We start from the raw sequence: 14,545 nt of genomic DNA on the forward strand, positions 1-14,545 counted from the left end.
AAGTTAGGCTGAAACCGGTTTGGCTCAGTGGGTAGAGCGTCGGCCTGCGAACTGAAAGGTCCCGGGTTCAATTCTGCTAAGGGGCATGTACCTGGGTTGCGGGCACATCCCCAACAGATGTGCAGGAGGCAGCTGATCGATGTTTCTCTCTCATCGATGTTTCTAACTCTCCCCCTTCCTCTCTGTGAAAAATCAATAAAATATATTTTTTTAAAAAAAATGAAGTTAGGGAAATTGTTCCCAAAAAGTTACTAATTAACAAATTTTAGACAATTTAAAAAGGAATGAGAAAACTGGGTAAGAAAACTGGTACCATCCTCAACACCAGAAGACAATGGAGCAATGTCCACCCTAGTCTTAAAACACACACACACACACACACACACACACACACACACACGTAGCCTAAACATTTATAACTAGAGGCCCAGTGCACAAAAATTTGTGCACTCGGGGGGGTAAGGGGGGGTCCCTCAGCCCGGCCTGTGCCCTCTCGCAGTCTGGGACCCCTCGGGAGATAACGCCCTGCTGGCTTAGGCCTGCTCCGGGGTGGCAGAGGGCAGGCCCAATCCCTAGGTGCAGCTCCTGGTCGGGCTCAGACCAGGGACGATTGGGGAATTGGGGCGCCGCCCCGTCATGCACAGAGCAGGGAGGATCGGGAGGTTGCGATGCCACCCTCAGTCATGCTCAGGGTAGGGCCAATTGGGAGGTTGGGGCACCGCACCGTCACACTCAAGGCAGTGTCGATGGGGAGGTTGCGGCGCCACCCCATCACGCACAGAGCAGGGCCAATCAGGGGGTTGGGGTGCTGGCCCCTGTCACGCACAGAGCAGGGTCCATCAGGGGAGTTGGGGCTCCATGCTCCGTCATGCACAGAGCAGGGCTCATCAGGGGGTTGGGGAGCTCCTCCCTGTCACGCACAGAGCAGGGCCCATCAGGGGGTTGAGGAGCTCCCCCTGCCACTCACAGAGTAGGGCTGATAGGGGAGTTGGGGCACCGCCTCCTGTCACACACAGAGCAGGGCGGATCAGGGGGTTGGGGAGCCGCCCTCTATCATCCACAGAGCAGGGCCAATCAGGGGGTTGGGGCGCCGCCACTCTCACACTCAGGGCAGGGCCGATGGGGAGGTTATGGCTCTACCCCGTCACACACAGAGCAGGGCCTGTGGGGGGTGGGGAGGTTGGGGCACCGCCCTCTATCACCCACAGAGCAGGGCTGATCAGGGGGTTGGGGCGCCGCCACTCTCACACTCAGGGCAGGGCCGATGGGGAGGTTATGGCTCTACCCCATCACACACAGAGCAGGGCCGATCAGAGGGTTTGGGCACTGCTCCCTGGCACGCTGATCCCAGTGCCGGGAGGCCTCGCGGCTCCGCTGATCCCGGTGCTGGGAGGCATATTACCCTTTTACTATATAGCACAGAGGCCTGGTGCATGGGTGGGGACGGGCTGGTTTGCCCTGAACGGTGTCCTGGATCAGGGTGGGGGTCCCCACTGGGGTGCCTGGCCAGCCTGGGTGAGGGGATGATGGCTGTTTGCAGGCTGGCGGGTGACTGAACTCCCAACCACTCCTTTTTATCTTTTTTTTTTTTTATTCTGGGCCAGCTTTAGCTCTGGCTCCAGCTCTGAGGCCTCTGCTGCTGAAAGCAGGTATCTGGTTTGTTTGTGTTCTATAATCGAAACTCTGTATCAACTCTAGCTCTGAGATCCCGGCTGGCTGAAAGCAGGGTTCTGGGGTTTTGTTTAGCTTCTATATTTGTTACAATGTTTCAAACTGCCAGCTCAGAGGCCGGCAAGGCAGGCGGGGAACGTTGGATTCCGCTGTCACTGAAGCAAGCAAGCCTCATTCAAGTTCGCTTTAAGCTGCCTGGCTGGCGGTTAATTTGCATATGTCGCTGATTAGCCAATGGGAAGGGTAGCTGTTACGCCAATTACCATGTTTCTCTTTTATTAGATAAGGATAAGCCAGCATGTGCTTCTAGTACAAAGGTAAAGTAACCCAAAATGTGCTTCTAGTACACAGGTAAATGCCAAACTGTCTCAAATAGAGAAGTATAGCACCTGTGGGTGCTTCTTAGACAATCAGAAAATCAAGAGAGAAATTCAGAACAATAATCACTACAGTAAGTGGACCAGCAATGAATACTAAATCCTCCACTTAACTAGCAAAAATCAGAAAAAGAAACTGTATAAGGATAATATTGACTCTGTTTTAGAAGAGAAATATTTTTAAATTGAATATATATAAAAAGATATAAAATTAGTTTTTCTTCCACTTTATAAGACCTTTTAGTAACATATTAATATCCCTAATAGTAAGGAAATTCATAAATTTCTCCACTTTCCCTTTGTTTCTTCCATTTCAATTCATGTAAAAATTTAAAAAACACACAATTATACCATGATATCATCTTCTAGAATTGCTTCTATTGAGTTATATAAACGTATCTGGAGTAATATCACTTAATATTAAACAATTTTTTTTTCTGATGGTGAGAGATGATTTGGGGATTGTTCGCTCATTCTTTTTTCTTTTTCTCTTCTTCATTTTCCAGCTTTACTGAGATATAGTTTACATATAAGATTGAGTAAGTTTAAAGTATACAGCATAATGATCTGATATATGTATGTACTGTGAAAAGATTACCACAATAAGATTAGGTAACACATCCATCACAGTTACAATTTCTTATTTTTTGGTGGTGAGAAGTTTTAAGATCTATTATCTTAACTTTCAAATATATAATACAGTATTGTTAACTACAGTCACCAAGCTGTTCATTATATCCCACCAAATTATTCGTAGTATAATTAGAAGTTTGTACCATTTGACATCACCTCATTTCCCAAGAGTGATTCTGTCTCCTTTTTCCTGTCTTTTTCTTTAGTGCTTAAATTTTTTAACATTTTGATAAAAATCAAGTCATTATTCAAAATAAAAACAAAACCTCTCCTTATGGGGGAACAAAACCAAGTTTGAAAGTTCTGCTATGTTATCACTAATTCAGGACATCAATTCCCAATATTTCTTGTAGTGGCGATGTGAAGAAAGTTTTTTGTTGCAATTAAAGTATCTGCCATGGCTGAGTGGCTCAGTTGGGTGGAGCATCATCCCATAAACAAAACGGCTATGGGTCTGATTTCTGGTCAGGACACATACCTACGTTTTGGGTTTGATTCCTAGTTGGGGAGTGTACAGGAGGCAATTGATGTTTTTCTCTCACAATGGTGTTTCTCTCTTTCCCCCAACTCCCCACCTTCCTCTTTTTCTCAAATCAATGCAAACATATCTTCTGTTGAGGATTTAAAAGTGTGTATGTACACACACACACACACACACACACACAGTACTAATCTCTTTTTAGACTATTCATACATCAAGAAATTATGTCTTACCTTCTGAGCATACAAAACACCAACTAACGTTAACATGCTCATGATTTCGGCAGCCTCGCCTGGGTGTGAAGTGATTTGGGCAGATGATACTATTAGAAGCAAGTATTTTTGACCCAGCAGCCAGACAAAAGTCATTGGCATGGTATGCCACAGGGCAGCGGACACATCGCATCAGACGACCTAAAACCATGAGAATCAAGAAAACAAAGGAGGAGCAAAAAAACACATGAAGAGAGTAAATACTTAAAATGTGCGTTATTCAAGCTTATTTGCTAGAACTGAGAAAATGTCACAGATAAAAGGAAGCACTTCTAGGGCAGGTGATCTTTAACAACCAATTCACTAAGAAAAGCTCAGGTGGGAGCTATGTGACTTCAACATAAGGAGTCAGATCCCACAACTGTAAGTGAGCCTGCCTCACTAAGGAAAGCCCTTTTCAAACCACTGCCCTGACTCCTAGGAAACCTGAAATGGCCAGCAAACTAAATGGGACGTGGGGATGTGAACTATCAGAATAAAAGGACAGCTGGCAGGAAGGCTCTTGCTTACTTTTGTTACCTGGTGCTGTGATTCTTGAATGAACTCCTCCACCCCTTCTAGATGAACTATATCCTCTTAATATTTCACCAACTAAAAACCATTACCAAACCACCTAAATGTAATCTACAATAACAACTGAAAACAGGAAGGTACCTGATGGTTAAACTGCAAATTTGATCAAGCAAGTTAAATTATTATGCTTAAGACTAATGAGATCTACAGGGCCTGGAAATCAACTTACCAAAGGTATTGCCAGTCTGCTTAAAAGATCGATTTTTTTTTAAAAAAAGGCAAGACTGCCCTGGCCAGTGTGCAACCAAGGTACCTGAAATTGAACCTGGTTCCCCTGCAGGAGGCAACCATTGGATGTGTCTTTCAGTCTCTCCCTCCCCCTTCCACTACTCTTTCTAAAACTCAATGGGAAAAATATTCTCGGGTGAGGATTAACAACAACAACAACAAAAAAAGACAACCAGTAAGAGACCAACTATTACTGAACAGAAACAAATGATTGTTTTCCCAGTAGGAACAGATTTAAAAACTTGAGTTATCGCCCTGGCTGATTTGTTCAGTGCTTAGAGCATCAGCCCTCAGACTGAAGGAACGTAGGGTTCCATTCCCAGTAAAGGGCATATATATACCTTGGTTGTGGATTCGATCCCAGGCCCTGGTCAGGACTGGTACAGAAGGCAACCAATCAATGTGTCTCTCTCACACTGATGCTTCTCTCTCTCTGTTCTCCTCCCTTCCACTCTTTAAAAAAAAAAAAAAATTAATGGGAAAAATATCCTCTGGTGAGGATTAACAAAAAACAAAACAAGCCCTAGCCAGTTTTGCTCAGTGGATAGAGTGTCAGCCTAGAGACTGAAGGGTTCTGGGTTTGATTCTGGTCAAGGGCACATGCCTGGGTTGTGGGCTCGATCCCTAGTAGGGGGCGTGCAGGAGGAAGCTGATCAGTGATTCTCTCTCATCATTAATGTTTCTACCTCTCTCTACCTCTCTCTTCCTCTCTGAAATCAATAAAAAAGAGCTCTTGCTTTATATATATCCACATATAGTTTTAGAAACCTCAGTTTTCCACCTATGAAGCAGAAAAAGGCTTTCAAGATAGGTGTTCCCATTAAAAAAAAAAAAAAGCAAATCAACACAAAACAAAAACCTCAATTCTGACCTACATGCATGTCTAAATGATATCACATCTGACAAGTGCAGATATAAAGGGTCCTCAGGAGAATAGACTATGGTCTAATGGAGTAGGTAAGGGGATGAAGACACAAAATCCAATATTTAAAACAACCACATAATGTTAGCACTCCATAGAATACAATGTGATGGCTATTTAATCCATTACTCTCTTGTCTCTCACATAAAATACTGGTACTCTGACACAAGTTAGATAGGTCATGAAGCGACATGCCATGTGGCATCTGGAAACATCCATTGCCAATGAAACTGAGATTTTACAATTAGATTGGTTCACAACCCATACCTTTAGATGCAGAAACACTGGCTGGATTAGCAGCATGACAAGTTATACAAATGTGGAGGGAGCACCGAAAGCCCTTGTTCTGCATGACAGTGGGTGGGTACTTCTGGACACACTCTTCATGATAAAACTTTCCACACAAGGGCAGAAGGCACCTTTTAACATCTTCCCCACTCTGTTTACATACAAAACAGGTATGGATTCCTAGGAAAAGAGAAAAAAGGTAACAAATTAATACCAATTCAAGAATTCACCCAATGCTAAACCATTAGCTGAAAATTTAGTGAATACACAATTCTGCATCACATTCCACCTGGGGATGGGGGAGGTGTTGGGTGTAGGATGTGTTCCCACCTAACCAGGCAATTTTGCAAAAACAACTGGCTGTCCTATAATTCAACTCGATTCTGACAATATCTACCTGGAGATAACATCAGATCCCATAGGTTAAGAGCTCAGTCCTACAAAACTGTCATGTACGTGCCCCTCTTCAGACACCAATTGCTGAATTCAGGTCGTCACCTGTACTTCTGAACAACTAACTATAAGTCAGAGGGTTCCCATGATCCCCCTTCTTGAGTTCAATTAATTTTCTAGAGCAGCTCACAGGATTCAGGGAAACATGGTTCTTACTGGGGGTGTCCATTAAAGGCAAAAGTCTGTTATATAATAAAGTAGGTTTTCTGAATGCATGTGTTAAAAAATTGACAAATGTTAGTTTACCTGTTTTTACTTATGTAGACATGTTTGTGTAATTAAAATTAAATATGTATGAAAAGTTTAATTTCACAGAAAAGTTTGCTATACGTATGACTGTAATTTTAAATTTATACTGAATAGGTCTAGTAAATGTGTGCATTCAACAGTCACTGCTAGTAAACAACTGCACATACTAGGGCTTAACTCAAGTTGGAACATCAAACATTAAACCTGCTGCAGAGCCAGGCATGTATGGAAGGCAACCAATTGATGTGTTCCTCTCACACAGATGTCTCTGTCCCCCGTCCCTTCCCTTCCACTCTCTCTAAGAAAATAAAAATAAAAAAATCAGTGGAGATATCCTAAGGTGAGGATTAACAACAACAAAACAAAACTGCTGCAGGAAGTCATATCACAGATAACAGAACCAGAACCAATTATCGTTTAAGTTGCGGTGTGATCACGTGCTAATCATCCCCAAACATTGTTTACAAGCGGTGACTCTTGGATTTAAATATGTAGACTATAATTGTAGATATATAATATTTATTTATGTCAGCAAAATTACTACAGTGTTTTTTTCCAACATATGGTCTATTTGCTAAAATTTGTTTAAAATAACAGTAAATTAATAACAACAAAATAACCTGTTAATATAATTATAAGCAAATTTTGGTTAAAAGCACTTTAAAATTAACAGGCTGCTAATTTTCACATATGACATATGGGCCTGAAATTTAGTCCCTTAAATCTAAAATCTGTTAAATCGAGGTCCGAAAAATCGAGGGTTTACTGTAACTCAGGAACAGCTAGATGGAAGAGCTGCATAGGACAAGGTATGGGGAAAGGGCTCAGAGATTCCATGTTCTTTCTAAGCACACCACTCTCCCAGAATCTCCACATGTTCACCAACGCAGAAGCTCTCTGAGCTCCATTCTTTTGGGTTTTGATGGCAATTCATTCCCTAAGCATGATTGGAGACAGTTTCAACCTCCAGCCCCTATCCCCTCCTTTGAAGTCAGGGAGGTAGGACTGAAAGTTCTAACCCTCGAGTCACAACGTTGGTTCTTTATTTTTGAGTTGCCTTTTAGAGAGAGAGAGGGAGAGGGTGAGAATGAAACATAGATTGTCTGGCCTCCTGCTTGCCCCCTAAGGGGGTTGCCCGCAATTGGGGCATGTACCCTGACTGGGAATTAACAGTCCTCCAGTGCACCAGTGCACCGAGGTTTCAATTCCCAACCAACTGAGCCACAACAGCCATGGCAAACAAGGTTTAGGCAATCAGGCCCCATCCTAAGATGGGTCCAAAGTCACCTCATTAACATAACAAAAGACATACAAATGACATCTTTACCACTACTACCACTTAGGAAATTCCAAGGATTTCAGGAGCTCTGTGCCATAAACTAGACAAAGACCAAATATTCATTTATTATAAATCACAGTATCACAGTAAGAAACTTTATAATAGACTAATCAGGCTCACAACATGACTAACTCAATCTTAATATTACTATTGAGGGGTAAACTCTGACAATATATGCTTGCTGACATCAATAGGAAATAATAGGAAGTACACATCACCTTGCCGAAAGAAAACTGACCTGAAACTAACCCAGTCTTTAGATCTAACTACAAGTTTCCAGGAAATACGGAGGAAAGTTAAAAGGACACCTCGAAGATGCAATCAATCAAATTTAGAATATGGAAAAGTTAGTAGGACAAATGACAAGTCTCAACAAATAAATGACAATGAAAAAATAGAGTGAGCAAGAAGACAAACAAAAGGCCAACAGATATATGAAAAAATGTTCAATCTCACTAGCTATTAGAGAAATGCAAATCAAAACTACAATGAGAGCCCTGGCTGATGTGATTAAATGGTTAGAGTGTTGGACCACACACCAAAGGGTCTCAAGTTTGATTCTGGATTAAGGGCATGTACCCAAGTAGAAGGTTCACTCCCCCCCACCCCCATTGGGGCGTGTGTGAGAGGCAACTAGTTGATGTGTCTCTCTCACATCTATGTTTCTCTCTCTCTTTCTCCCCCTCCCTTCCACTTTCTCTAAAAAGCAATGAGAAAAAAAATCATGTAAGGATTAACATAAACAAAAAACTATGAGGTACCATACCACTCACACCTGTTAGAATTACTATTATCAACAACATAAGTAATAACAAGTGTTGGAGAGGTTGTGGAGAAAAGGGAACCCTCATTCACTGCTGGTGGGAGTGTAGAGTGGTACAGCCACTATGGAAAACAGTCTGGTGGTTCCTCAAAAAATTAAGAGTTACTATATGACCCAGCAATCCCTCTCTTGGGTATCTACCCGGAAAACTCGAAAACATGTATTTGCAAAGATATATGCTGCAAAGATATATGCACCCCTATGTTTACTGCAACATTATTCATGGCGGCCAAAACATGGAGACAACCAAAGTGTCTTCAACAGAGGATTGGATAAAGATGTGGTAACATATAGATAATGGAATTATTACAGAGCATAAGTAAAGACGAAATACTGCCATTTGGGACAACATGGATGGAACTTGAGAATATTATGCTAGGGAAATTAGTCAGAAAAAGCTAAGAACCATATGATTTCACTCATATGTGAGATATACAACTGAAACTTATAGACAGACAGCAGTGTGGTAGTTGCCAGAAAGCGGTGGGAGTAATGGGGGCCTAATATATGTTGACAACAGATAGTTTGGCTTTGGGTGGTGGACACACAAGTGCAATATACAGGTCTTATATCATAGAAATGTACACTTGAAACCTATATAATCTTGTTAACCACAGTCACCCCAATAAATTTAATAAAATCAATAAATAAAAATATAATTCATCCCCTGGCTGGCTTGGATCAGTGGTAGAGCATTGGCCCTTGGAGGGTCAAGGGTTCAATTCTGCTTAAGGGCAAGTACTTTGGCTGCAGGCTTGATACTCGCCCTGACTGGAGAGTGCAGGAGGCAACCAATCAATGTGTCTCTCTGACATCAATATCTCTATCTCTCCCCCCCCCTTTCTTCCACTCTCTCTCTAAAAAAACAATACAATACAAAACAAACAAACAAAAAAACCAATGAGAAAAATATCCTCGGATGAGAATTAACCAAACAGAATTAAAAAGCCCGGCCGGCATAGGTCAGTGGTTGAGCATCGACGTATGAACCAGAAGGTCATGGTTCGATTCCCAGTGGGGGCGCATGCCTGGGTTTCGGTCTCAATCCCCAGTGTGGGATGTGCAGGAGGCAGCCGATCAATGATTCTCTCATCATTGATGTTTCTATCTCTCTCTCCTTCTCCCTTCCTCTCTGAAGTCAATAAAAAAATTAAAAAAATTTTTTTTAGCCCTAACTGGTTTGGCTCAGTGGATAGAGCATCGGCCTGTGGACTGAAGGGTCCCAGGTTCGATTCCGGTCAAGGGCACATCCCCAGTAAGGGGTGTGCAGGAGGCAGCTGATTGACGTTTCTCTCTCATCAATGTTTCTAACTCTGTATCCCTCTCCCTTCTTCTCTGTATATAAGGATTTAGAGCAGTGGATTGGAAATAGGATATATACGTAGGATGAAATTTTGACAGGAGGTAAACAGAAGGAATAGGGAAAATCTAAAGCAGGAATAGGGCAAGAGAAACAGGACAACAAAAGGGGAAAAGTGAGGCAGAGGGTTTTAGCATTTAGGTAAAATTGAGGTAGGGAAAATTGACGCTAAAGGAACGATGAAAATAGAATGGAGAACACTAATCCCAAAATAAAATAAAGAGAAAATAAAATGGCACTTTAAAAAATGGTAAAATGGTAGCAGTAATAATAATGGTTAGAAATAAAAATGTAGTAATTAAAAGGGTAAAATCAGGTGATGGAAAAAGAAGAAAAAAAAAATTGGTTTCTTAGTTAAAAGGTGAAAAAAGAAAAAAAAAAAATTTGCAGTAGTGAAGGTCCTTCGGTTCTTCTACTCGTCAGTCTGGCTCGCCTCAGTCCTGCCAGGTATTCAGGAGAGCGTTGAATTTCCCTGAGATACACTGTTCCTCCGTGTTGTAAACCACAGTCCTGATTTTAAAGGAGGCCGTATTTGTGTCCCAGACTGCCTTAATTTGTATTTAGCTAAGAGTCAGTTTGTGGCTCAGCCTCTGGGTGGCAGTGTTTTTGGGTTGGCCTCTGAGGCTATAAGGCTTCTCTATGCAGTAGCAAGGGTTTATTTTCTCTATTGCACTTAAAACTGGTTTGGGGAGGTCAACTGTCCAGAGCTGGTTCTTTAATCGTTACCCTGCTCTGTCCCTTCTCTGTAAAAAAATCAATAAAATATATTTAAAAAAAATTTTTTTAATAAAAATTTTTTAAACCTCATGATGATGAAAAAAAATAATAGGGTGAGGGGGACGGGACAGTTAATGTTGTCGATTAATGTATCAAAAATACAGCCCTAACCGGTTTGGCTCAGTGGATAGAGTGTCGACCTGCGGACTGGAGGGTCCCAGGTTCGATTCCAGGTCAAGAGCATGTACCTTGGTTGCAGGCACATCCCCAGTAGGGGGTGTGCAGAAGGCAGCTGATTGATGTTTCTCTCTCATCGATGTTTCTAACTCTCTATCCCTCCCCCTTCCTCTCTGTAAAAAACTCAATAAAATATATATTTTAAAAAAATACAATACAGGGATCTCATTTGGGATTTATTCAAAACACTGTAAAAAATATCTTTGAGTTAAGTGGGAAAATTTGAAAATGGGGCTGGGTAGTAGATGATATATAGTTATTGTATAATTTTGCCAACACTGGATATAGGTGTTTATTTTTTTACAGGGGAGAGCACAAATGCAGTCCCCCACTACCACAAATTATGCACTAGAGTTTCCCATAGTTGGGGAAATTGCAGGGGTCAGTACATCCGGAGTGCAGTGGATAAGCCTCACCCTGGGAAAACCACCTTCGTGATCACTTTATCTCCCGTGCCAGGTAAGTATATACGTGTATTTTTGTAAAGTTGTAATTGTTAGACCTTTTGAAAGATACAGGTAAAATGACCTGGAAAGAAAAGTTGTTAACTACTGAAGCTAAGTGATGAATACATGGGGATTCTTTATAAATGTCCTTTTTGTATATGTCTAATAATTTCTGTAATAAAAATAAAAGACAAAACACAGATCAGAGAGTAGGAAGATGGCTTCCGATGGGAAGGCAGACTGTAAGATAGTGTGTGAGTGAGAGAACGAAAGGAGAGTGTGTGGTCATACAGGGAGTGTATATTTGTGGGTGAGAGACAGCTATACTCCAAAGGACTGTTGGGGACTGCCAGACCAGGCAGCCTCCACTGCTGCTGAAATCTCCTGGAGCCACTGGCTCGGCCGCGGAGACTGCACCATCTTGAAGGGGAGAGTGGCTGTTATCGAAAGCTTATACATCCAGGGACTCTACAACCACAATACCCAGGGACCAGCTGTGAACCCAGAAACACTGGATCTCAAGCAGCGCAAATACACAGACTCGGATGAGCCCTGCACCTTCTCACGGAAAGGTCAGATTTCGCCTAGGGAAAGGTGAGGTCTGCGATCCAGGTTGGAGAGAGAAACGTGCAACGGAAACTAGAGGGAAGTCTTTGCCCCACAAAATCGACGGCTGTTGGGGCTAGCGTGATCCACAAATGTGGAAGGGGATCTGCAGGCTGCTGGCAGAAAGCAACTCTAAAAGTCAAAGTATAGCTGGACTGAGCACAAAAAGGCAGCTTGAAATTTTACAACTGTGCCGGCTGCTTAGTGTCAGGGGAAAAAAAGACCCGCACAGTAACATTCAGAGTTGCACGCAGGGCTGGAGGGCAAAAATCGAAAGTTCGCGCACTCTGGCTCTTTTTTTCTCTTTATATCCTTGCTTTTGAGTACTAAGCCCAGTATACAGGATCTCCCAATTGGGAACACTCTAAGAAACTGCAGGGGAAAGTTGTTTTTGTGGAACCTGGGGATTAGAGCAGGGAGTAAAAATCAGAGAACCAGCTCTGGGACAGTCCATTCTCCCAAACCAGTACTAAGTGCAACAGGAAAACAAAAGCTAAATACTGGCTAGAGAGGACTTATAGCCCCGGAGGTCAATCCACTGACACCCCGGGGTTGAATCACAAATTGACTCTTGTGTAAACACAAATAAAGGAGTCTGAGAAACAAAGAAATACTGCCTGCTTGAAAATCAGTACTGTGGCTTACAACACAGAGGAGCAGTGGAACCCTAGGAACTTCAATACTGTCCTGACTACCTGACAGAAAACAGCATGTCAAACAAAACAGTAGAGGAAGTGAATGACCTTCACTACTGCACATTTTTATTTTTTTATCTTTTACTTAGGAAACTTTTTTTCTCCACTTGATTTTACCTTTTTAATTATTATATTTTTATTTTTAATCAGTATTATTACTACCACTATTTTACCTTTTAAAAAAAATGTCATTTTCTATTTTATTTTATTTTGGGATTAGTGTTCTACTTTCTATTTTCATTTTTCCTTTAGCATCATTTTACTCTATCTCAACTTTACCTTTATGCCAACAGTCCTCCTCACTTCCCCCTTTTGTTGTCCTCTTTCTCTTACCCTATTCCTGCTTTAGATTTTCCCTATTACTTCTTTTTACCCCGTTAAAAATTCATCCTACTTAAATATCTAATTTCAGATCCCCTGCTCTAAGTCCATACACACCTCTCTCTTCTCTTTCTTCACTATCCAAATTTTTTCTCGCTCTTCCCTTTTTTGTGTTTTGCTTTTTTTATTCTAGGTTTTTTGGTTTTATTTTGTTTTGCCTTGCTTTCTCTCTGTCCTATTATTGTTTGCTTGACTGCTGATTAGATTGGGGTTTTTTTTTGTGCTTGTGTGTAAGATTGTTTCTTTTTTGTTTGTTTTTTGCTTCTGTTTTTCCTCTCCTCACTTGTTATTAGTTGTTGTTTGTAGTTTGCATTCATCTCTGGGTATTTGTTGTTTGCATTTTTTGGGATCAGTGGTTGTTCTCTTGGAGTTTGCTCCTCATATAAATAGTTTTTGCCCCCTTCTTTTTTATTCTCTTTCTGTTCTTCCTATTCTCAATATCATTTCTGCACTCCTTTTTTTTTCCTTTCCGCTAATTCTCTTTTCTCTGGTGTTCACCTTTATTTGGGGTTATTAGTAGCGTGAATACATTCGTCTTCATTGCCTTGTGCGTTGTGCCTTGTGTTGTATTTTGTGCCTTTAAATCAATGCAGGAGAGAGCTACATAACCAGACACCTGGAGGAGAGAGATCATGGGGAGACAAAGAAACAGCCCGCATATGCAAGAAAAGGAGGTAGCACCAGAAAAGGAAGTAAACAAAATGAAGGCAAGCAGTATGTCAGAAAAAGAATTCAGAGAAATGGTCATAAGGTCACTGAACAGAATGGAAGATAAATTCAATAATATATGTAAGAGCCAAGAGGAAATGAAGAAACAAGTAAAAGTGAAAAAATGACATCGCTGCTATAGAGAACTCAATAGAAAGCATCAACCATAGACTAGAAGAAGCAGAGGACCGCATCAGTGAGCTAGAAGACAAAGTAGGAAAAAATACTCAAGCAGAGCAGCATCTAGAAAAAAAAACTTAAAAAACAGGAGGAGACCTTAAGAGAACTTCAGGACAACACAAATCGGGGTGCCAGAATGAGAGAAAACTGAGCAAGGAATAGAAAACCTGCTTGAAGAAATAATGACAGAAAACTTCCCTGATACAGGGAAGAAAACACACAAATCCAAGAAGCTAACAGAGTCCCAAACAAAATGAACCCCAAAAGACCGACACCAAGGAACATTATAATTAAATTGGCAAACACCAACGACAAAGTAAGAATCTTAAAAGCAGACAGAGAGAGACAGAAAGTTACCTACAAAGGATCCCCCATCAGACTAGCGACTGATTTCTCAACAGGAACACATCAGGCAAGAGGAAATGGAATGAAATATAGAAAATCATGCAAAGTAAGGGTCTGAATCCAAGAATACTGTACCCAGCAAGGCTATCAATCAAAATTGAGGGTGAAATCAGGAGCCTCACAGACAAATAAAGGACTAAGGGAGTTTATTACCACCAAACCAGCAATGCAAGAAATGCTAAAGGGTCTACTGTTAAAAGAAGAAATCGGAAATGAAGAAGGAACACAGGCATAAAGAATAAAAATGGCGACAAACAAGTACCTATCAATAATAACTTTAAATGTAAATGGATTAAATGCCCCAATCAAAAGACATAGGGTAGCTGAGTGGATAAGAAAACATGACCCATATATCTGCTGTCTACAGGAAACCCACTTCAGAAAAAAGGACTCACACAGACTGATGATGAAGAGATGGAAAAAGACTTTTCAGGCGAATGGAAATGGAAAAAAAAAAGCTGGAGTAGCAATACTTATATCTGACAAATTAGATCTCAAAGT

General features: G+C 41.4%; 1 protein-coding gene across 1 annotated transcript in view; it reads right to left on the reverse strand.

Moving 5' to 3' along the window:
- Nucleotides 1–14,545, reverse strand: part of NSD1 (nuclear receptor binding SET domain protein 1) — a 146,343-nt gene that overhangs the window by 37,559 nt on the left and 94,239 nt on the right. The window contains exons 13-14 of the mRNA XM_081091701.1: nt 5,425–5,625; nt 3,396–3,575 (exon numbers count right to left, since the gene is read on the reverse strand). Coding sequence (XP_080947827.1) covers nt 3,396–3,575; nt 5,425–5,625 — 381 coding nt within the window. The remainder of the gene's footprint in view (nt 1–3,395; nt 3,576–5,424; nt 5,626–14,545) is intronic.

The sequence above is a fragment of the Myotis nattereri genome (assembly GCF_964212035.1).
Source record: "Myotis nattereri genome assembly, chromosome: 5".
Taxonomy (NCBI): Eukaryota; Metazoa; Chordata; class Mammalia; order Chiroptera; family Vespertilionidae; genus Myotis; species Myotis nattereri.